The sequence below is a fragment of the Sesamum indicum genome, linkage group LG12 (assembly GCF_000512975.1).
Source record: "Sesamum indicum cultivar Zhongzhi No. 13 linkage group LG12, S_indicum_v1.0, whole genome shotgun sequence".
NCBI lineage: Eukaryota > Viridiplantae > Streptophyta > Magnoliopsida > Lamiales > Pedaliaceae > Sesamum > Sesamum indicum.
Genome location: NC_026156.1, coordinates 2,194,613 through 2,218,519, shown reverse-complemented (window position 1 = coordinate 2,218,519; position 23,907 = coordinate 2,194,613). Strand labels below are relative to the sequence as shown.

The 23,907-nt window shown below is 37.7% G+C and overlaps 4 protein-coding genes across 4 annotated transcripts in view; 1 reads left to right on the top strand and 3 right to left on the bottom strand.

Annotated features, from left to right (window-relative positions):
- LOC105175098 (DEAD-box ATP-dependent RNA helicase 36) overlaps nt 1-674 on the bottom strand; it is a 3,600-nt gene extending 2,926 nt beyond the window's left edge. The window contains 2 exon segments of the mRNA XM_011097426.2: nt 1; nt 4-674. The exon segment at nt 1 is cut by the window's left edge and continues 25 nt beyond it. Of these exon segments, the coding sequence (XP_011095728.1) occupies nt 1; nt 4-562 (560 nt within the window). The 5' untranslated portion in view covers nt 563-674.
- On the top strand, nt 833-3,122 carry LOC105175095 (peroxisomal 2,4-dienoyl-CoA reductase-like). The gene is made up of 5 exons (XM_011097421.2): nt 833-1,177; nt 1,319-1,478; nt 1,842-2,011; nt 2,091-2,313; nt 2,877-3,122. The coding sequence occupies exons 1-5, from the start codon at nt 992-994 to the stop codon at nt 3,029-3,031; spliced, it is 894 nt and encodes a 297-aa protein (XP_011095723.1). The 5' UTR covers nt 833-991; the 3' UTR covers nt 3,032-3,122.
- LOC105175096 (ATP-dependent zinc metalloprotease FTSH 12, chloroplastic) lies at nt 3,217-12,710 on the bottom strand. Its single transcript, XM_011097422.2, has 19 exons — nt 12,180-12,710; nt 11,870-12,054; nt 10,910-11,136; nt 10,097-10,374; nt 9,533-9,610; nt 9,204-9,446; nt 8,976-9,116; nt 8,714-8,881; nt 7,884-7,996; nt 6,969-7,185; nt 6,666-6,737; nt 5,692-5,811; nt 5,497-5,613; nt 5,245-5,421; nt 5,006-5,125; nt 4,823-4,897; nt 4,561-4,668; nt 3,850-3,930; nt 3,217-3,512 (listed from the first exon to the last, which is right to left on the bottom strand). The coding sequence occupies exons 1-19, from the start codon at nt 12,597-12,599 to the stop codon at nt 3,435-3,437; spliced, it is 3,018 nt and encodes a 1,005-aa protein (XP_011095724.1). The 5' UTR covers nt 12,600-12,710; the 3' UTR covers nt 3,217-3,434.
- The window catches only part of LOC105175094 (nuclear cap-binding protein subunit 1), a gene marked incomplete in the record, with an annotated part of 11,296 nt that continues 616 nt past the window's right edge, over nt 13,228-23,907 (bottom strand). Inside the window, 18 exon segments of the mRNA XM_020698377.1 lie at nt 13,228-13,611; nt 14,022-14,133; nt 14,246-14,418; nt 14,560-14,865; nt 14,992-15,486; nt 15,873-16,011; nt 16,416-16,534; nt 16,671-16,739; nt 17,230-17,314; nt 17,754-17,824; nt 18,644-18,843; nt 19,508-19,574; nt 19,743-19,874; nt 20,952-21,128; nt 21,863-21,925; nt 22,005-22,076; nt 22,920-22,976; nt 23,619-23,675. Of these exon segments, the coding sequence (XP_020554036.1) occupies nt 13,504-13,611; nt 14,022-14,133; nt 14,246-14,418; nt 14,560-14,865; nt 14,992-15,486; nt 15,873-16,011; nt 16,416-16,534; nt 16,671-16,739; nt 17,230-17,314; nt 17,754-17,824; nt 18,644-18,843; nt 19,508-19,574; nt 19,743-19,874; nt 20,952-21,128; nt 21,863-21,925; nt 22,005-22,076; nt 22,920-22,976; nt 23,619-23,675 (2,502 nt within the window).

Here is a 23,907-nt window from a genome sequence, read left to right as displayed (position 1 = left end):
GATTCTCCTCAATAAGAACCTTAATCCTGCCGGGAGTGGCAATCACCACATGGGGCCTCTGCATCAAACTCTGGGCCTGGTTTATGATATCCATGCCGCCCACAATCACGGAGCACCGCAGCGCCAAACTAGAGCCGAGGGCCCGAAACTGTTCCGCCAACTGGTAGGCCAGTTCCCGGGTGGGGGTTACAACCAATGCGAACACCCCAAACGGGTCTTCAGCGAGGCGATGAAGAATGGGGAGAGCGAAGGCCGCCGTTTTGCCGCTTCCTGTCTGTGCCAGGCCCATGACGTCCTGGCCCAATAGGATTTTGGGGATGCAATGGTGCTGGACAGGAGTAGGGCGCTTCATGCCTAGCTCTTTGCAGGTATTAACTGCCCATTCGGCGAGCCCCAAGTCGGAGAAGGTGACGTTGGCGGGGGTGGGGTTTGGATTCAGTTCTTTTTCGAGTACCTTTGGGGGAGCGGCGGCGGGGGCAGGCGAGGGTTTTTTGGTGGTGGTGGATTTACTTTTCCGGGAAAACAATGGGAAATTTTCGTCGAGTTTGATTTCTTCGTCCATGATTGTTTTGACTTTTGAGCTTCAAGGCCGCCTGCGTGCAATTATCCTTACCCTACTACGCCTACAACAACAAGGAAAGCAAGCGGCTTAATTAAAACCGGACTACACTAATAATACACATACTACTTATTACCAACTTTTATTTTATTATAATTATAAAAAAAAGTGTGTTTGGATTAAAGAATTTATTTAGGATTTATAAATTTCAAATTAACAATAATCAGTAAAATTTTATTTATATAGAAATAGAATTGTTTAACAAGTTTTAGTACTCTCCACCGCATTTTGTCGGATTAGGGGCAAATAAGAGAGTCGGCGAATCACAATTGGCGGGTTGAGGTCATAACGACCTTCGTCTTCCATCCTCTATCAACTGTCATCAATCATCACCACCAAGAAGAAGAAGTCAACTGTATAATTGGAGGTGATATGGAGTCTCCTTTCAAGCCCCATGTACTCCAAGGCAAAGTAGCTCTACTCACTGGTGGCGGGTCGGGTATCGGGTTCGAGATTTCAACCCAGTTTGGGAAGCATGGAGTCTCCATCGCTATCATGGGCCGCCGCAAGCCCGTCTTAGACGCCGCAGTTTCAGCCCTCATGTCCCTTGGCATCCCCGTAATTCCTCTTCGGACAAAAGTCATTTCTGCGGCTGATTACTGTCCCAGAAATTGAGCGCTTCTCCCTGCATATTGAATCAGCTGTTTTAGATGATTACTTGATTATAATGTCAACATCTCTTTGTTTTTCTTTTCTCAGGCAGTTGGTTTTGAAGGGGATGTCCGGAAAGGGGAAGATGCGCGGAGAGTTGTGGAGGCAACGGTGAAGCATTTTGGGAAGCTGGACATTCTTGTGAACGCTGCTGCTGGCAATTTTCTGGTGGCGGCAGAGGATCTCTCTCCCAATGGATTTAAAACAGGTCTGACTCTGAATAACTTGTCTTCTTTTTCAATCTTTTGAATCTGTCGAAATTCTCCTTCTCTAAATGTTAGTTCTGATTGGAATTCTTTGCCGTCGAAGTAAACCAGCTTCAGTTTCTCAAAATGTGTATAAGCAAGCACACTTTTCACTCGAAACAGTTCTAACAGCAACCGAGAAGTTTGAACCCTTATTGATACATTAAAATTCAATGTCGATAAAAGAAACATGTAGAAAAAAATAAACTTTCCGATTTCGTTTTCTCGAAAGTGCATCAAGAGGGGAGCATGATGAGATAGTTGAACCCCAATGTGGTCACTCTTTCAAGCATTTAACTGTATGCTATTGGAATTACTGTCGGCAGTGATGGATATTGATTCTGTTGGCACATTTACAATGTGTCGGGAAGCACTTCAGTATCTTAAGAAAGGCGGGCCAGGAAGAAGCTTGTCCAGTGGAGGATTTATACTGAATATCAGTGCAACTTTGCATTACACAGCGTCTTGGTATCAGATCCATGTATCTGCAGCCAAGGTTTGTAATCTGACACTTGCCCACGCATGTAATTTGATTTTCTTGGGAGCTTTTGTTCAACGTTATCTTATCTCTCCAGGCAGCTGTTGATGCCCTCACAAGAAACTTAGCCCTGGAATGGGGTACAGATTATGATATAAGAGTTAATGGGATTGCACCAGGTCCCATAGGAGATACTGCAGGCCTGAGTAAACTTCTGCCCAAGGAGATTAATAACAAAACCAGTGATTACTTGCCTCTCTATAAAGTCGGTGAGAAATGGGACATTGCCATGGCTGCTGTCTACCTTGCTTCAGATGCTGGTTTGTCATCTTCCTTTTCTCTTTTAACTATATTCTGATCAATAAGGTTCAGGTAATTTGAAAATGTCATCCAACTCAGTTGACACTACAATTTTGTGTACTATATTTTGTTTTTCAGAAAATGACAACCTTTAACACTCTGAACAAAAGGAAGAAAGAGCTTAATTCTTTAATCCCTAAATTATCATGAAGGGAATCATAAAACTTTGACCTGCTATGATAAAACGGGCTGGTTAGTAAGTACACATTCTGCCTTAACTACCCTTAAGTGGTTTCAAATATTTACTTAAATTGCAACTTTTCATCTAAGATGAATTGCAGTGCTGTTGATTATCAAAAGAAAATAAATAATAAAAAAACTTTCTCCAGACTTCAATAATGCTCTTCGTGGTGACTCATCCTTGTCTCATGTTTCAGCCATTAATCTTATTATTTTCTTCATATTCCTTGGTTTATAATAGTTCTAATGTTCCTCCAACATACGCCTGTTACAATTATTTAATGAATTTAACTAGTTCTAAAGTTTAACTTGCTTATTTTGGGAATCTTGAACATAACTGAAGGTAAATACATCAACGGAACCACCTTGATTGTTGATGGAGGATTGTGGTTGAGCAGTCCGAGGATTCTGCCCAAGGATGCAGTGAAACAGTTTTCTAGAGCAGTGGAGAAAAGATCTCGCGCCGCACCAGCTGGAGTTCCTACCAGCAAACTCTAACCTGAGCTTATGCCATACATAGTGTCATTGTTTGTGGACTTAGCCAGTGTCTACCCATTCGGGGCAAAAACATAACCTGTTATGTTAAAACTTTTAAATAATTTACTTTTATCAACCTGCTTTAGTAAAATTCCAATAAATTGAAGAAAATTGGTCTGATTTTGAATGGATTTCTCATGTTTGGATTTTTTTTTTTTTTTTGGAAGCTCCAAATTAACAAACTGTGTATGAAATTGCCAAAACTGCAGTTGTGTATTCTATCTACGGAGGAGGACGCTTCTGTCAACTGTCTACTGTAAATCTTGTTCCAATAACTTCTTGCCAATAATAGATTATTTTTCATCCAAAAGGAGCTGTGACTAAACCACTCTGGATGAAGAAAAACCATGCACTCCTGCAGAGTTCAACATCTGTGCAGTGGTGCGGGATAGATATCCAAGGGCTTAAACCGGAGATGGTCATTGTGAGGCAATGGTCCATCCTGTGCAGTAAAAAAATGAAATTTTGTAAAGAGTTTGCTACTGTGAAATTAATGAACAAACTGAGGAACATATTCCTGAAGAGGTCAAATAACAAGTTTAAGCAAAAGATTTTGCAATGGCATGACAGTTTAAGCAAAAGATTTTGCAATGCTATCGCAAATATATGCCACATATCAAACAAATTAAGACATAAGACCCTGATGCTTGAAAAAGCAAATCCAAGGAGACCTATTTTTTGGTGAATACAGAAGTCAACACACTTTTAAAGACATTTAACGGGGTATCAGCATATATTAAAGGCCTATACAAAGTATTGACAGGAAAAAAGAGGCCTACCTCGTCCAAGTTAATTTGGAAAGGTTTGACGAAATCTTCAAACATAATAGGGGATAATTCTCTCATTCTTTCTTGTACTTCCTGGATAAGGAAAGAGAAAAAGCGAAATGAAAACAAATCAGACTTGAAATTGTTAGCAAAGTTCTTCACTAAAAAACAGTACAGTACACATTAGATGCTTGCTGAATGAGCCACAAGCAGCCTACTAAAGTTGAGAAAGAAATGTGAAACAAAACAAGTTACTGCCAATGGAAGGTACTGTCATATGCAAACCTTGTAGAAAGGAAATTTTAAACCTTATGTAGGATGGTTGATCATTTTGTGAAGCTAAAAAAAATGCAACTTCATTTATCCTACAAAAACTAGGAAGCGAGCACTCTTAGCGATTCTATTTCATATCCCCAAATGGGTTTATGAAATATTAACATGCGAGGCGAGAATTTTAATCCCAGGAACCCCATTTCTTTTTCCTTGTCACTACTTTAATCAAATTAAGGGCAAAGGGGATTTGTGGTTCAAGTGATGGCATGTGTCCATTCTCAGCTACAATTGGCCATATATCAGCAAAGAGTTGAATTTTAAATTTGCCAGGTTTTGCACACAAAATGAGGACTAAGGTACCTTCATTTATGGAGACACATTTGGAGAAAACTTATATGTTTAAACACTTCCACATCATTATTATTATCCACAATAAGAAACGCATCTTACCAATCCCGTTATTCTTGAATGTTCCAACAGTTCTCGGGCAATCATGTCTAATATATGCCTGTTGTCCTTAAGGCCCTTCATAGCAAGTTCCTCTGCCTCATCAATGTACTGTATCAATATGAAAACCAACACATTAGAAAGACACTATAAGAAAACCAATACATTACAGTGCCACACGAATCCATGCAGCTACTGATGCTATGAGCATAGCATATTGTCACAGCAAAAAAAAGAAAAAAAAATAAAAGCAGATTGAAATTACCCTTGCCAACTCCCTTGTAAAAAGCTCAGAAACTTCAAGCGTCATGTTTGCAGGAATCACATGAGGATCGTCCCACTAATGTCAAGGAAAAATTAAAACAATATTAGCTGTTTGATGTTTAGCAGTTAAATGAACAGCCACACTTCATACTTCTACATTTCGCCATATTCAAGTATATGATACCTTGTATCTTATTACTTCACCATCCGGATTATCTGGTCGATCAACCAGCCCAATTCTTTTTGTCAAGGCAGTGAGCCCCAACCTTGGATTTCTAGGGCTTATCACCATTTCTCGAGCAATCTGAAAGAGATAACCACTTGAGCATGTGACTAGAGAGCTGTATAAACAGTTCGTTTGCCATTACTCACACTAAGCAGGTATCTTTTTTTAAGATAAAAAGTTAGCACCCCTTCATTTACCTTGGTAATTTTTTCTAGATCATCTCTTCCACCATCAGTAATGTCATCACCAAATACAATACGCTCCGCGCACCGCCCACCATGAGCAACCACCATTTGCATTTGCATGTACCCGAAGGTTGTATAACCTTGGTCTACAGTGTCTTCTCGAGGGTAAAAAACAGACACAGCAGTTTCCTGCTCAAGCAGACAACAGACAAACGTCATTCATGTGTGTCTGAGTAAAATAAATTCTACCTGTACCCAGTATACCTTTCCACCAGGTAGCAGCTGAGAAAACGCATGCCAATCAAATCGAGGGAACAAGTGAGCCAACACTATGTGACCCGCTTCATGTACTGCCAGAAGTCTTTTCTTTTCGAAAGATACCTATGAACATATTGGATAATATCATAGATTGATCATTATAACATAACCCTTCCAAAAGTCTTATGAAAGAAACCATACACTTTGTTCACATTTCTGCTGCTCTTCCTCAGTGAGAAGCACACCCATTCCTTCAAGTAACTGCTTGTCCAATACATCAATGATATCTTGATGGCAGATCTTTGAATGCCCTTTCCTGACCTGTTTTCAGTCATCATTTATTTTCAAAGAGTAGACTTGCACCAATGTTACGAACATAACGGCCAAATAGGCGCAAAATGTAAGCATACCCATGGGATGAAAAATCCATATATGCATCATAAAATAGTGTGCTGTACTGCGTTCTAGAATTCAGAATTTTAGTGTTAGATAAATGGTAATCTCTAAGGTTGAATTGTGAAATTGCAACTCATGAAGTTTATATGGGAAATGGACACCAAGTTGAACTATCAAGCGTAATAAGTAGAATATTACCAAGGGATTAAAATTAAGTACAAAATTCTTCATGTTAAACAATATTAATGCACAATGGACCACCCAGCTATTTTTCATAAAATATCAAAACAAAGTTCTTGTTGTTATCATCATTCCATGATCTAAACATGCATGGTCTTATTTACTTTTTTTTTTTTTTCTCCACAGAAGCCTATAGTTCTTGCTGCAGTGACATGAAAATTCTCTTCGTAATTAGCATTTCGAAATCAAGAATGCTCGCAATTGATTGGTTGAGGGAGGAACTAAACACAACATTCACTTTTACATAAAATCACCATGTTTACTATTTTTTTTTTCCATAGACTATGTTCTTGCTGCAGTGACATGTAAATTATCTTCGTAATTAGCATTTCAAAATCAAGAATAGCTCACAATTGATTGGTCGAGGTAGGAACTAAATACAACATTCACTGCAGTGACACAACATTCACTATCTTTTCCATGTTCATTCCTCAAGGCCGTGCATGCACCAAAAGAAAGCAGACAAATGACCTGAGTGCATGAGCACTCGCAAGCCAGTTAGAGAGACATGAAGTTATCTAGTAACACAAAGAACTTACAGACATAATTCCTGCTTCATTGACTAGATTTCTTATATCTGCACCAGAATAGCCGACAGTGCGGAAGACCACCTGTAGGGTTGGAGAAAAGAACACGACTTCAGCATAATCCAGTCTTTAGCCATACTCATATCAAACCAGTTTCTCAACCTATTATTGAGTGGGTTTCATGAACATTCCACCCAAAACAAGTAGTAAGAAAGCAAATCATTTGGGCTGGGTCCCCAAAGTCACCGAAAGAAGACAACAAATAAGAAAAGATTCACATACAAACAGAGGAGAGATACATGAACGGAACACAACCTTTTCAAAATCAACATCCTCAGCTAGCTCCTTTCCAGCACTATGAACACCAAAGATTTGTACTCGTTGCTTTGCATCAGGTAACCCAATATATACACGCCGGTCAATACGTCCAGGGCGAACAAATTCAAGGTCCAATTCATCTGGTCTATTAGTAGCACATATGAAAATGACAGCTTGTCTCAGAGAGAATCTATCAACCCCAGTTTTTTCTTTCCTGCAAACAAAATATACTCATGAATTCTGGTTAAGTAACAGCAGCTCGAGTAGCAATAACAATGTGACAAGTGAATGAAGCTGAAGTATAAACTAAAAGTCAACACTTTTTAGTTCAAGAATTACAAATACCGAGGCACCAGGCTCAGTCGTGTTGTTTACTCCTCTTTTTGTGACAATAGTAGAGAATAACATATCTACTTCTTTTTTCAATGGTTTTAGCTTTGAAGATTAATTTTCTATATATTTTCTGCCCCCGTTTTCGTTGCATAGCTTCTCCAAGGAATTAGTAAATAGCCTTCTAGGAGACCATCAAAAGCAGAATAATTCTTTTCTAGGCTTACTTGTTGAGCATCACAAACCTGAAGGATATAGAAGCACCAAATTTAGAATCAAATATTATAGTTATTCCCCTGAATCTTCTATTTACAGAGACCAAACTCATTTCTTGTCTTACTTGTTGGGCTGCACAGAGCTGAAGGATATGGAACGCTCAATTTAGAATTAAAGATAATATACACCTTACTCTTATATTACTAACACAGTTTTTTATCTTTAGCGGTCAATGATTGAAATCATGTTTGTAGATTGATTCCCAAGGACTAACCATATATCATGTATTCCAGATTAGAACTTTAAACCAGGCTATGCGACTATAAGTCCATAATAGCATATGGATTCACAATCCATATTACTTACTCCCCATCCAGCTGAGCAATCAGTGCTTCAAATGTTGCACTTCTTCGAGGATCCTTCCTAGCATGCCTACCAGCAATAGCATCTATCTCGTCCACAAATACAAAAGCGGGAGCCTGAAAAAAAGAGAGCCTTTATTGATCTATTTCTTCCTACAACAGCTATGATCTGCATATGCATATCTGTGCTCATAAATGTAATATGTCTGTAAGCATGCGAGACCAGGCCCTGCTTCACATGTAAAGATGATTAATACCCTTGTCCTGCACACTAACAAGAACTATTTTCATAACTTCAGAACTCAAGGAAATGAGAAAAACATGTAAGATTGGTTCTAAAAGTGGATATGATAGGGTTTGACATAGAAGTCATTGTCTTGCTCTTCATCACTTGGTTGATTCTCTCCTTCTTGATGCATTCCAGAGCTTAGGGTGCAGAGTAAATGGGGAGACAGATTCAGTGATTTAGTAATGGAAATTCCATAAAATACTCCCACGCCGGTTTCTAAAATTTTCATTTCTGGAAACCATAGAACAATAGACGTATATCATGCAGATATTTTCATGCTTTTCCTCATTATGAAACTAATTTTCTTCTTTCTATGAATTTTCCCGGAAAATGTCATTACACTCAACCTTTATTGCTTTTCAAATATGAAAAGCTTAACAACATACCTTACTAAACTGTCTCATCAAGCATGACATCAAACATGCGCACGAACTTTTTGAAGAGTAGGCATTCGATCAAACTTATCATGAGTTCTAAAAATTTCCAGTATTCTACCATTTACCTCAAAAGTTACAGGATGGTACAATGATAGGTGGTGAACTTACATTTCTCCTTGCAGTTGAAAACAATTCATTGATTCTTGCAGCACCACTTTTCTCACTATCTGTAAACTCTGCACCAGAAGCAAAAACAAAAGGCAACCCACTTTCCTTTGCTAGTGTCCTTGCAAAGAGGGTTTTCCCTGTTCCTGGGGGGCCAGAGAGAAGTACACCCTGCAAGATAAGATAGAAGAAATGCAAACATTCAGAGAGTAAAGTATGGTTCGGATAAATTGCTTTATAAGTTTCCAGGATGTTATTAGCTTACTCGCACAAACTTCACATCTCTTCCATAATACTGCATGGGATTTCCCATATATATCATCAGTTCATCCAGAAGATCCCAGACATCTCCTCCTAATACTACGTCTTTATACATAGATTTTGTTTCACCAACTTCACCAACTGGCTGAGTGAAATGAACAATCCATTAAAATATCACACCAAATGCCAAATTAGGCATCTGTGAACTTCAGTGAAGAAAAAGGACCCTCACCAGAATTAAGTTTTCAGCATATGCCATATCAAAGAGCTGATTATATTTCTTATAAAGAAAACGGTTTGTGGTAATATGAAGAATCATTAGAGATTCCCTGATGAATGATAAGATTAGTAATCCAGGCAACAGCACAAATACAACTTTCAGAAAGTAATGTATTTGTCGCTTCTGTAGAAGATCTACTTCAACTCCAGAACCGGATATTGCCTCAAACAGGAAAGGATCGAGCGGGATATCAACCTAGACAAGTAACATTTTAAGTAAGCAAGAGGCAAAACTCAAGGAGAAAAATAGCTGTTGGAATATAACCAGGGCATTGAACTTACAACATATTCTAGAGGGAATCCTTCTTTCATCGTCACATACAATGTCTTGAGATCCTCTGTAAATACAACTGCAGCAACCTAGAAAAGTAACTTGTGTTCAGAAACACGTGGCATATTTGTGAACATTTGAATTATTTAAATAATGCTTTCTGGAAATACAAGACTCAGTATTCTAGGAACATCTGAAGCTTCTGAAACTATTATTGCATGCAGGTGTTCATCAATTTGAATGAATGAGCATATTCCTTTTCACTATAATGTCAAATAAGCTCTATTTCCACACTGAACACCCATGCTTCATAGACCATGCAATCTCTGAAACTGTGTAGACAATCTCTTCACAGCAGTAAGCAAGAAATTTCATTTCCAAGACTTTGAGGTTGAACGTTAACTTGCCTATACACCACAAAGGCACTCAAGAACCTAAAGTCCTATATTAGGCGGGACAAGATAGAGTAGCATAGTTACAGACTTGTCATGAAGATAGGGATTTCAACCAAAAAATACTATTTAAGAGCAGCAAGATAGGGGAGAAAGAGCTGATGAATGCTATATAATGTTCACCTCAAAGGAATCAAGTTTTTGAAGGAAATAAGTGTAAGGAAGTTTTGGGCGATAGCGCCACCATCTTTTGGAGATCCACAGTGCTCGTGTTCCCTGTGTGTTTTTCGCTTTCTCTACTACATCCTTGCGAAGACTGTTCTCAACCTCTTTCATGTCAAATTCCACCACATACTTGGAATTTAATGAATCGAGTTGTTCAGCTAACTTCTCCTTCTGAAGAATTTCTTTCCATGCTGCAAGTCTATCACGCCATGTTCCTCCAGTACTCTGATTCTCATCTATCAGAAAACACAATAAGAAAGGCCAGAAAAACAACAAAACTGAATACCTAATTTAGTCATCTTCCCATGCAGCTTTCAAGGTCCCTACATAACTGCCTGGGATCAGCATTTCACTACTGAAGATAATGGGTCACCAATAAAAGAATTGTTTCCTAGCCATAGCTGCTGAAGGGAGAGAGAGCTCTTACTTATGGGTCAAAGAATAGGTAAACAGTAATCACAGCACCAAATGGTATAGCAGCTCAATGTTTGTCACCAAGACAAGCCAACATGGTATACTAATGCAAAATTGAATCTATGTTTCTAAGTTATTGGTCACCCAGGAAGCGAGATTAAAACCGCTGACTATGTTTTGAGACTAAAGATATGTGAAAATCATTTTAAAAATAGAAGGACGACCAGAGTGCTAAAACTTTCTGAGCTGGTTGTGTAGACGGACAATTTTTCAAAAACTAGCACAGAAGGCAAGAACATTGAATTCTTAAAGGGACCCAATGTCACATGAAACAAGATGATGACGTAACAATCAAACCTGATAGACCTAAATCTTGCTGCAGAACCTTTTCATCCTCGCTGTTCAATGTCGTGTCCTGTTCTGTTATTTTGTTTATGCTGTCTTGGGCCTTTTCAGCATCATCTTCCCATGCATACTCCCCAACAAAAGAACTATCATGAACAAGTGAACCATCAGGTCCTTCAACAAATTTTTTGAGCTTCAGACCTTTGGGAGTACTCTTCCTCCATAAACCTTGTTTGAATCTATATGAAAGGAAAAAAAATAAGCACTGAGAGAGCACCAATTTCATCAGGAGCATAAAAAGGTATTTTGCAATACAAACAGGGGACCGAAGAAACAACAAAAAATTTGCTTGGACCTATAATACGACCACTGGTAGCGACTCAAAGATAAGATAATATGGAAGCTTTAACCAAATATCATAATTTATTGTACTTCTAGTCTCACAGGCTCGTCACTCCAAACTGGTCATCATCTCAGCATGCTGTACAATCCTAGTCAGTGGGGATCAAATATGTGGCCTGGCCCTTCCATATCCTCTGGCAATGTGCTGAAAATACTACTACCTCTATCTACACTCTAAAAACAATAGCACATTGCATATATCAACCAATCCCTGAGCCCTGGACAGCCAGCTTGGAAGGACTGTCTTGAATTTGGTTGCATCATTTGATCGATCAAAGAATTCTTCAAATTACAAAAGTAAATGGCTGTATTCAACTTTTTTTTCATCGCTCCTAACTACCATCCAAGATAATAGATCGACTCCACTTACAACGTTTTTTTAGGAAACTTATTACCTTCCACATTCAAGTGGTAAACCCGTCGACTCGATAACAAATTTAACCTCATAAACTAATAGACACTAAGTAGCCACACTAGATGCCCAGATGATTCAGTAGTTTCTACTGATTCTGCTTAACATACAAATATTTGTGAACTGAACTAACAAGCTCGGATGAGAAAGGCACTTACTTTCGCACATTAGTGGGTGTCGGCTCAGGAATTAATGCGTCCATGTATGCCTCAGCCAATTCTCTTCTTTCACGCTCAATAATAGGAGCTCGGACTGCCTTATATATACTTTGACAGGAAAAAATTGCGACAAAAATGTACAGTACCAAAACACCCAATCTTTTTGGTTCCCAATTCTTTATATCCTGAAATAAATGAACAAAAGAGTAGGACACGTACACACCTACCAAAGAAACTCGGGAATAGTAATTTTAACTACTACATTGCACAAAATATGTTAAGCTTGTAACTTCAGAACAGAAGTTTATACCTTCCAACGTTCCCATTTATTCCAACTCACAAACTGAGGCAGCAGCTCGGAGTTCACACGTTCTACAGCATCCTGTGCATTCCGTGCCGAGTCACGGGCCCTGCCCGAAATCTCATCAACTCTTACCATAGCATCTTCCAAATCAAACCCGGTTTCTTTCTTCAAGGACTCACCCAAATTCTCAAAAAATCTTTGAGAACCGCGACGAATAGACTGAGCAAGCCGCAGCCAAGAGAAGCCTTCAGGCCCACTCGAAGAAGAAGCGGATGAGGCTGAAATAATGAACTTCTTTTGACGGGAAAGCTTGGTCCTGTAATTGAGATAAGGTAAGGAGGAAAGATATACTCTTCGAACAAGAAAGTGGCTTTCCGGAGAAAAATGGAGCGGGGTTGGTCGGCATTGAAGTCTTGATATCTCCATAATAACAGTATCGAACTCTGAAGAACAAAGAACTAAAAAAGAGGTGATATTTGGCAGTTCGGATAGTCTTCTGTTCCAAGTGCAGAGGGGTTATATCCGTCGAAAAAGCTCGGAGAAGGGGTTTTAGAATTAAGAAGTGGTTTTTATTTATCTGTCTGGTCATCAAGCTTCTACAAATTCAAATTCCACCCCATACAAACCCAATACTTCATAATTTGGTCCTCGCACCATAACAATTAACAGATGGGCCATATAGATCTTCAGTTTGCTGAATCTTTGGGTGCTGCTAAGGTTCAGCCAAAATATTTAGAAGTCACATAGTATTGTATTCATACGAAATTAATATTGTTGCATATAGTTGAAAAGATTTTCAACTTTGAAATCCTCATTTTCTTTTTCTGTAATTCCATTTCAAAGAATTAACTCAAGATTTTATCACTTAAAAGTAATATATTGCTTGTATGTATATATATACATATATATAATCTCAAAATAAAGTATTTGACAAAGAGTTACACTTGCTGCACATGTCATTAACAAAATAAGCTACCAGACCATTGATTTGATACCATAAGCAAAGCCGATATATACATCACCTACTTAGCATTGCCCTGATGCAAAGATAATATTAATTCAAACCCAAGTATTTGATGGTCGAAATGGTTATACCTTGGAAACTATTCAAGTGTTGAATCTGATATGTAAACCCTTATCACAATAATTACAACTAAGTTAACCGAACATCGGCACATCTAACCCAACTACAAACCTTGCAAAACTTGAATAGAGATCTCACTGGAATCGTGTTCATTTTTACACTCATACTGCTCAGACAACTCCTAGAGGGTAAAAAGACAGGACTAATCCAAATAAAATATGGAATAAAATAAAAGACAAGACATGACTAAAAGTCATCTGGCCGTCGCAGACCAGAATATACAGCTTTCAGTAAAAGGGGATGAACGTCCTCCGTCAGTACCTCCGCATCCAATTTCTCAACAAGAGGCCAGATCTGTTGAACATGGCATAAGAGGAAGATGAGAACAAGAAACAGGAAATAACACAAGGTAAATATCGGAAATTGCAGAAAGGCACAACAGACGGCATATGCTAGAAGCAGCAATACAAATCTAAAAATTATTCTAACTTTGACAAACAAACAAAGTCATGAATCATCTTGAACTAGTAGATGACAACCCAACTCAACAGACATGTTCAGTTTTATACCATGGTTCAGCAACACAATATTTTTACTCAGGCAATGTCAGAGTCATAATATATCCGCCACAACCAGGAATTCCATGACAAAAACAATAATCGCCCACTTCAGACAGTATGGATATCCTTCCCAAACCACAGTAAAAGAACTCTATAAATAGCAAAGAAGCATAAATGCTGCATAGGCTGAAATTCAGTACATACTTCCGAAGCATATTGCCGTGTGAAGGCCTTCACATAGCCTAGGGTTGTTAAACACCACTGTTCCTTTTCACCGACATTATAAACATTTTTGGACCTTCCCCCATTGGCATGACTGCAGCCAGAACCAAAACATCCAAACATCAACAAGGAGCAGCACAAGTAAAGCAGAAAACAATCAATAGCTATATAATTACACGGCAATGGGAGATTTAACTAAAAAGCACCTTTTCTGGGAACCTCCATCCTCGTTGTCCAAGTCTGTTGTTGGTGTATCCTCATTGTCAATGGCCATTTCATCTGCTGCTGCCTCATTAGGCAGGTGCAGGGATCCATCTGTATCTCTAAGTGGTTCCGCCAGTACACTAGAGAAGCTTTTGTACAAGAGAAGAAATAATGCCTGCGAGACTCAGTTAAGAACAAACTCACTGAAGGTGATCTTACACTATTATATCAGTTCAACTGATAATACTTCTAGACACACAAAACATTAAGTAAAGTTTTCACCCAATAGGAATCCAGCAGAAATATTTTCTTATACCTCAATTTCATCACTAGCTCGCACAAGAAGAGCTTCTTTTGCTTCTAATGATTCCTTTGTAGAAAGCTCCTCTTCTTTTGTTTTTTCGGCGTTTGATTTCAATCGCTTCATTTTCACAGGATTTTCAGCAAGAACAGGTTCACCATCCACTAATGTAAGAGTAAGCTTCGACTTTGCGTCCTCTAAATCAGCTTCAGCTTTAGATGCAGCCTCCATAGCTAATACAACACTCTTCTTGAGTGACAATATCTCTTTTCTTAGATCAGTTATGCGATTGAATGTCTTAGTGAGAGCATTTCTCAAAATCTGTAAATGAAAGAGATTTCATTAGAGTTATCGGCTGGCTAACTGGATTTCTTGTGGCTTTGAATAACCACATAAAATTAATTAGGGGAAAAGAAAACACAACAATTGTTAATGCTTCAGATATACCTCCCACGGACGATCAGAAACATGAAACTGACTAACAATTGATGACGAAAAAACCCATCTCAGAATAGCCACATTAGATATAAGGCGATATCCCATCATTCTATCAATGGCTATAGCCGTCATTTGAGCATTGTTCTTCCAGAAAGAACTCACTTCAGAAATCAACATAACTTGCTGGTCCTGATCTGGGCAAATTCTTGCAATGACTTGGCCATACCTCTCCAACACAGTTATCAAATGAGTAAAGCTTTTTGAACCAATATTGAGAAGGGTCTGGATAACCACTCTGAGTGTCACATCCAGGCCATGAGCTGGAAGCAAATGATCTTCAATCCAGGAGATTATTTCACGAGAAGTCACTCGTTCTTTGACCAGTTTATTGAGTTCTGCGGAGAGGCCACGCTCGGTTTCGTCTCCATCTTCTGCACTGTATGTGAAATTTGCCGTACCTTTTGGTGGAAGCAACTCTTCTAAAGCCGGGGCACTTTCAATGCTCTATATGCAAAAACAAACAGAAGTTACTTGCAAAAGAAATCTTGGTTCATTAAAAGATAATGATTCAGACATTATTCACACTTCCACTAGTGTCAACAAACAAATATTATAAGAGCAACACAAAAACGGAAGGGTTGTTTCAAGTTGAGCATAATTAACATATAACATAGACCATAATAGACGCATGAAGTGCTTGGGTAACATCAGACAACAAAAAAATACGAGTGTTAATTGAGAATTTGTACTGGGAATACAGAAAAGAGAAACACATATTTGACTGCATTTCAGATAGACGTTCAAAAATTTTCCAACCACAGATTTACAGATCAAATTCTAGGAGGGTGAAAAAACACCAAGCAAATCTAAGTGATAAATGTTTATATTACCTGCTTAATTTTATCCCAGTATGATAAGCGCACTTCCCTTTCCAGTACCTCCTGAACAAAAACTCGTTGTGGTGCCCATTTTGGGAGATCCAAGACATAAGCCCATTCTTCCCATGGCCAAATGAACTGAAAATTTGATCTGCAAATATAACCAAAAAGATGGTCCAGGAGAGAAAATCTCTTATGAAGAATATTCCACTAATGGCTGGCGTGGAAAAGGACTGAGGAGTCAAATGCACCTAACCAACCCAAGTCATTTACTATGATATTAGCACACGATAATTGGGAGATTCTGAAAGTAAGTCTTTATACCAATCTCTAGTAACAATTATCCAATTTCAATTACATATGACTTAAGAACATCCATTAGTCAAGTGACCTGGAAGAGCTGAACACTTCAGCACCAAATACCAACGGCTATCTATGATGCTTTTATCAGAAGATCAGAGGTGTCATGAATAAAAGCACAACTAAATTTCTGACAAAAAATTACCACGAAAGCAGGCTACTTAATATGTGGTGATTTTCAGAACAGTGACTTACAAATGGTGTGAAAACCAAAGGATAAGACGTGTCCGGCACTCCATGTCCAGATCAGCAATTTTATCAAAAAGAGAACGAACAGCCCCAGCCACAACTGCAGGAAAAGCACCAGGAAGAGCCTGGAATAAAACCTTGCAGTTAGAACACCAAAAAGATGCTTGATAACCTGATACAGTAGCAAATTATGCTTTACAACACGGACTTGGCTTTCATTGGCCATGACAAAGGGAATAAAATCAGTAAGTTAGAGGATACCTTGCAGAGATCCATAATGACCAACGTATAATAGATTGGCTTGAAAGGTGGTTGGGGTAACAACAGAATCTGCAAGTTACAAAAAAGGATGAAAAACACATGATCCACATGAAACGGTGAATGACATAAGAACCAAAGGCTCATCTTGACAAAAGGAAACTCAGGCCACTCTCTTCACCCTCCCTCTCTACACACATACCCAAACACCCCTAAATATAAAAAGAAAGATTATTACTATAGTAGTTACAGCTGTAATAGCTATTTTTATAACTACTGCTAATTTGATCAGATCACTAGTGTTATTGTAATCTTCCTAAGAGCATCTGCAGTCACCTAGCTTCAAGCCAATCTCTAAAATATCTTTGTGTGCGCATTGCAAGCCACAAGATAACTCTGGATCTTGCGAACCGACCTCTTCTAATATAATTTTCTATTTCTATCTAGTTTGAGCTCAGGAGTACTATTCTCCTTAACAAATTCATATTAGAACTTCGCCAGAAGGAGATCCCAAAGATACTATACGAGGTAACTAAATAAACAATGTAACATTACTACGTACCTGAGAAAATATTGTCTCAGCCATAAGGTACTCGTACCGAAAAGGAACAGGCAGGCCAACCATGGATGAGGCACATTCCTTTCGGCTAGCTTTGCAGCAACCAAAACAAGAATCAGAAGATTGAAGCAAACACTGGTAAGTAGAAAATAACTCAAGCACCCTTTAAATAAAAAATCTTTAGCTACCAAAGTTTCAGCTCTTGCTTCTATACCAAAATCATTAACAGTGGATGAAAACGAAAGAGTGAAAACTTATTAAAATATATTACAAAATTCTCTCCCTGGAAAAAGGTCTGCTTGCTTTCAACAATAAGATAAAAGGTTGTAGAAAGCCACCATACTGACTTCTAAAACTTGCAAAGTATGACAAGAAAACCAAACACACATTTGCTTATGATACTACGAACTTTCAGTTGGCTGTTCTAATTTGCTAAATCAGCAGTGAAGCCTCAAGAGGTGTTAGTTCATGTTTCCAGTATTTACTACAATACTAATGTAGCTAACATAACAAATGAGTCTATTTACCATCCATTTAAGAAAAAAAGCACGTCTAATAAATACTCTTCCACCACGAACCGATCTATGGGTTGTAAATCCTGCAAAGCAGAACAAGTGGAGGGTATCAACCACTACAAGTGTATAATGAGGATCTATACATATAAATTAAAAAATAGAGAGAGGTCAATTCTTAGATCTCTTTTGGAATCCCAATCTGTTGAATTCCAATTACACAAGGGCAAAAAGGTTCAATCATGATGATAGTCAAAGAAAGAATTATCCTAATATAAACTAAAAACAATTAACATTTCATCCACACAACACCCCAAGGATTGGCAATAAGAATAATAAGTTAACAATGTAGGGATGACCCGTCCCAGGCTACTAACTTTTTTATTCCTGGATCATCTAAAGTGATCATGAAAAATAAAGTTGCGTCTTGTAAGTTGATAATTGTAACTAATCTTGTTTCAAGCAGTAGAAACAAATCTTGAACTATCATAACAATCAATACAAATATTTTGTTAAAGAAGCAACCAATTACAATGTCAAATCAGTCTCCTATTAGTTCAATTTTATATGCCATAGTCCATATTTTAACATTCAACAAATAAAGTGTGGGGATTTAACCGAAAAACAACAGCAAACATGGATAAATAAATGGAATTTCTGTAGAAAAAGGAAATAAAATTGTATAAGTAACCAACTGATCTTAAGTTAACATGAGTAAAAAATTTCAACAAGATTAGAAGAAATTTACGTGATTGCAAGTTAACACGAGCAGAGAACACTTTAGTATTACCATCAACAAATAAATCTACAATACGTTCACCCTAAAGGTCAACAAAAAAGGAATGGAAAGAGCACATGTATGAGACATCAAAATATAAATGTCATACTGGAATCCAGTGAATTACCTCAGTCTTAGTAGCAGGAAAAATATTTAGTCTCCTAATACGCTGAGGATATTTTAATGCAGCTTCATGCTTTTGTTTCCCATACGCAATCCCCGTAACCAAAGTAGGAGGAGCAGGAAGCTCAGGGCAGTTTAAGGGACCAAAATCATGAGATTTTCCAGCAACCAGCTGCGGTTCAAATGAAAGGTGTGGTCTAGGAACTGAAAAGGAATAGAACTCACAGTAAGAACTTCAAAATATATATATAGTTAGATAGACAAAAAGAGTATTTACAACATAAAATAAACCGACTAAAGGTTGCTTATATCACAAATCTGCTGCTAAAACATGGAGAAACAAGCTCAAAGGCATGTTATAGCTACACAAAACTTCTCAAATACTTGCCAGTTGCTAGTTAGATTCACAATGTGATTTCTGTTATAAAAGTAACCACCCCAAGCTAACATTCAGAAAACCTTCTAAAAGGAGAATTCGTTAAAAGCTAAGAGCAGAAAAGCCACAAAAACTTGGCTTCTCTAACTTTCAAAATAGAACTTCTCCTTCAATTTGATCGACTATCAATAAAAAATCATGAAAACAATGTCAGGATACCCAAAATTCCGCCAATATCGACCTCTGTGAAATGAGCCACCAAAAATGGGATATTTCAACAACCAAAAGTTCACTTCTGTTAAATGTTCTACATCTTTCCAAGTCAAGAATAATAATATAATCAAGTTCTGACATAGCCTTCAAATTACAAGAGATCAGTTGACAATGCTGCCAAATGTACTGAGATATTTTGATGTATCATTGTTGGCTCGAAACTAGAGCATAAAGAAAGGATGCGCAGACAAACAAATCAAATAGATGTGCAAACAATACCACTATCCAGCTTCCAGCCCTTGCTGGAAAGATCTTGAATCCGGCTCCACAGGTCCTCCAAAAAATCCTAATGGTACATACAAAGAAAATTTTAGGAAGTGGGGAATCTGCTGTACAGAATAGTGAACACTAAAGAGTCATATCCTCTTTCCTTTGTAGGTTGCAGAACTCTCATTAAGTCAACACGAAGACAGGATATTCAATTCTAGGCCAAGAAGAGACTACAAAGACATACATTTCCACCATCACCCTGATTTTTGTCATCAATGTATTCAAACGGAGAGCAGCCAGCATCAGAAACATGTCTTCTAATACTCATGTAGGCTTGTATTCCCATCATCACCCTGTCCATCTCCTCGGGGATTTGCTGGCATCAAATAAAATTAAATGATCATTTAGAAAATGTGAACCAAAAGGAAACATTAAGCCTATGTGAATTACCAGGAATTACAAAAGAAGCAAAGAGAGCAAAGAGAAACAGAATAGAAAAAACTGGATCAACATAAGTACCAAAATTACTCCAAAAGACAGCACACAGCTCAAAAGAGATACCAGGATCCATGTTAATGATCAGAAGGTACTGTATATAACTTTAAATTTCAACTCACTCTCTACCTGGGAAACAATTAGACACCAGGATCGACTGAAATGCATAAAAAATCAAGGACATACTAGCCTGAAAATATATAGGTACTCTAGGGAAGTCACCGTGGTGTATGCACCAAATTCAGAGATACGTGAATCACTTAGTAGCATATAAGACTAAAGATTTCCATACTTGGAAGCAGGAGTGCAGGGCACCATTTTAATAAAAGCAGCATGTACAACTTCCAAGAGGTTAATGCCAGAAGATTTCAACAAATACAATCAGGTAACCATCCTTTTCAAGAGTTTCCTATACAAAGTACCTGTGCAATTTATTTCCAAAGTGAGTGTTAAAAACTAGTATCCCCACATCATATATTTGAGAATACAAATCATGGAGATCACTGGATGTTTCGGGTCTTTCAACATCCTCTAAATGGCAATTTTTTTCTCAAAACACTAGCCCATCTGCTTGCAGTTATAACCACCCTATGAGCCTCACAGCTAACAAGGAATGGATGCACATTGGCAGCTACAGCTTCACGTTCCTTTGGAAATAAATATATTTTATAAACCAGCAATCTGTTAGAATAGCACAAAATTACAAGCATCCCATAAACAGGCATTATTTTCAAAGGTACCGAAAGGGACCAAATTGATAACCACACAAAAAGAAGCACCACGAAATGGAATCATATGGTGGTTATACCTTGGCAATTCTTAAATTGAAACAAAAAGATAACCTCAGGAAACTGATGATGACACCACCAAAGAAATTCCAAAAGTAAAGCAGAACAATTCTTCGTGTCCATCTAATAACAAAGAACTTCGATTAAAGAGAACAAAAGAGAAAATTTACTTCAACAAGTTCTGCTCCTCCCCAAGGTAGACATGATAAAATACAAGTAATATAAAAGTCGGCACAAGCTTGCCAAGAGGGATTTCCCTTGTCTTCATCTACTGTTATTGCTGCTGATGAGAGCAGTGTTTCAAACAAAACCACTAAGGCACTCGGTTGGAGAACTTTGCTGCACATCTGTATCCACGCATCAAAAAGGAAATTAATAATATGCAAGATCCATTTCTTAGAATGCATCACTTGTAACCATTTCAAGAGAGACCACAATCATGTTAACTTCATAGCTAGATAAGGTTCTGAAACTTGGGTTATCTCTACATAGAAGCAATGAAGCATAAAAGTGACTCTAACCATTCCTTTTAACTTTATAGCGGCAAAGACAAGATCAGATATTTAAGGAACACTATGTCCCAACTAAGATAGTTCATCAAGCAATTTCATGAGTTTTTAACTCCTTAGAACCTAAGTAGTTTAACCAAAGCGGTGAGTGATAGCTGGTTTCAAAGAGGCCTTGGAGGAAGACATGATAAACCAGATCCAGTATTTGCCAGTACAAGTAAAAACAAAAGCAGTCAAGGCAAGCCCCATCCAGGTTACTGCTCCAATGACTCATCACATTGATCTAAAAATTTCTACAATGCATGGATTATCAGATTCCCTCTGGGCTACGGAGACCATGATCGCACAATGGACTAAAACTCGTGGAAGGGTATGATTTGATGCGAAATAAGCACTAGTTTGATCCATAACTCAGGAGTAGTTCATCAAATTGGTAAGGTTTTTAGTATGATGCACAACTCCAAATTCATAGAACAGAATGTAAAAGAAACATTGAATTCTTCCACCAAGTACTCAAGCAAAGATAAAAATCATCCCGCAACAAACATGCAACAGAGTCACACAACACATACCAAGACAGTTAGAAAGCGCATAAGTATCCGCATCCTGTTACAATTTCCACTATCTAAGGCGACCTGTCAATAAACAATAAAAATGTCTATCAATAAATGACAAAAAAGTCCTCAATAAACAGTTACACGTTTGGTTTCTTACCTGCAAATTCTCATGCGTATTCTCTAGAACTTTCCTGACAAAATCTTCATCTTCCAAATTTAGAAGACCAACCTACAATGGTAGAAGAGTATCAATTGTAGCACACATATGAGATAGTTTCTCATCAGTAGGAAGCTAAACATAATAATCGCGTATACTGAGTAAACGAGTATAAACATTTCAGGATATACATCATATGAATCAAAAATAACAATTTTGACTGAGAGACTAATACACCTGTTTGACAAAAATATCCGATAGGCAACAACACACAAGTATCATTTTTCTTTGATTTAGTAGTTTTTAAGGGCAAGAGATAAAATACCAACGCGGTGCTGCTTAATATGGCCAAGGCATGATAAGACATAAGTTGAGCTATGAAATACTCAAATTTTAATTCTTCAAAGATTTGGTTTGAACCTAATTATTAATTCAAATTATTTATTCACGAAATGCTTGAATACAACTCATCTTGCACATATAAGCATCCTGTAAACCCAAAGGGAAAAGGAGTTCCCCAATAAGGAAAAAGATTTGGTCTTTTACACAAAAACCCCTGAGTACCATTTAACTAATGCTTCTCTTCAATTCATCTTGAATGTATAAGCATTCTATAAAGCATAAACCCAAAGGGATAAGGAGTTCCCCGACAATGCCCATAACCAAAATTCAGGACTGTATCTACACAATTTATTCAACATTCTACAGCAATACCATATTCAGAAGCATGCATTAATTATTCATGTTCTTGTACACTATCATTTACAAATCTTTGAATTAGCACAAAAGCGGAAAATGCTTCAATTGTATTAGCATATAATACAATGATAAAGATGGTGAGCAGGAAAGAAATAGATAAAGAGAAATTTCAATTTGGAGGGTGGACGGGAGGGCCACTAGTAAAAGCTACCATACCAGCGTTCCATACAAAGGTATCTTGTGAGGCAACTGTTCAGCACACTGAAGAAGGAACTGCCACAATATAACATATAAAAGCAAGCTCGTCATTAAGAAAAGTAAACATAACACATATGCAAGCATAACCATTATTCTATTTCACCCAAACGAGGCAGAGCTCAATAAGCATAAGACTGACTCAGCTTAGAGCAAAACCACTTTTTATTGAGCCCTTTACGTGCTCAATTTTATAAAAGTTTCCAACTAAAAACCTAACTAGATGCAGAAGTAAGAAGATGGAGTTCAAAAGGCATTACCATTAGTAAGTTCAAAGAAATAACTAATTCAGAAAACAAAGGGAGGCCAAGAACATCAAAGAAAAGGAAAAGAAGGAAGTTCCACAGGGACAAAATATCATTAATTAATAAAGAAATAAAACTGGCCAAGAACATCAAAAAGAAAATAGATTGTTTCTTACAGATAAATATCATTAATTACTCAAGAAAATAAGAAAAAGTCAAAGAACGTCAAAGAAAAGAAAAGGACGGCCTTCCGCTAGCACAAAGTATCATTAGTTAAACCAAGAAACCAAGAAAGGTCAAGAACAGAGAAGAAAAGGGAAGGAAGAAAGTTCCTACAGACAAAATAGCATTAATTAATCAAGAAAACAAGAAAAAAGGCCAAGAACATTAAAGAAGATGGAAGGAAGTTCCTCACAGTCAAAATATCTTCACTGGAATGCAACAATTCACGGCGAACCACGCCAAAACAAGTCTCCTGCAATGGAAACAACCAAGATTACCAAGACGGAAATTGGGTAAACGGCAAGCGAAAGTAGAAAAAAAAAGTGGATATTTCTTGGGTTTCTTGGGCAAGAAACTGCAAGATTTTGAGAACTAGTCAAAGAAATGAGAGAGCTCGCAAGTAAAAAGCAACATATTTCTAGGGAGCGGGCACAACCAGAGAGAAAAAAAAAGCTAGGGTTTAAAATAAACGCAAAGAGACG

What these genes read in the sequence shown, in the direction of transcription:
- LOC105175095 (XM_011097421.2), top strand. Translation starts at nt 992, where the DNA reads ATGGAGTCTCCTTTCAAGCCCCATGTACTCCAAGGCAAAGTAGCTCTA. An exon ending in TCATGTCCCTTGGCATCCCC is followed by an intron (nt 1,178 to 1,318) that starts GTAATTCCTCTT and finishes TTCTTTTCTCAG; the next exon opens with GCAGTTGGTTTTGAAGGGGA. An exon ending in TCCATGTATCTGCAGCCAAG is followed by an intron (nt 2,012 to 2,090) that starts GTTTGTAATCTG and finishes TTATCTCTCCAG; the next exon opens with GCAGCTGTTGATGCCCTCAC.
- LOC105175096 (XM_011097422.2), bottom strand. Translation starts at nt 12,599, where the DNA reads ATGGAGATATCAAGACTTCAATGCCGACCAACCCCGCTCCATTTTTCT. An exon ending in ACACCCACTAATGTGCGAAA is followed by an intron (nt 11,137 to 11,869) that starts GTAAGTGCCTTT and finishes CCTTTCATATAG; the next exon opens with ATTCAAACAAGGTTTATGGA. An exon ending in GTGAAGTAATAAGATACAAG is followed by an intron (nt 4,898 to 5,005) that starts GTATCATATACT and finishes CCTTGACATTAG; the next exon opens with TGGGACGATCCTCATGTGAT.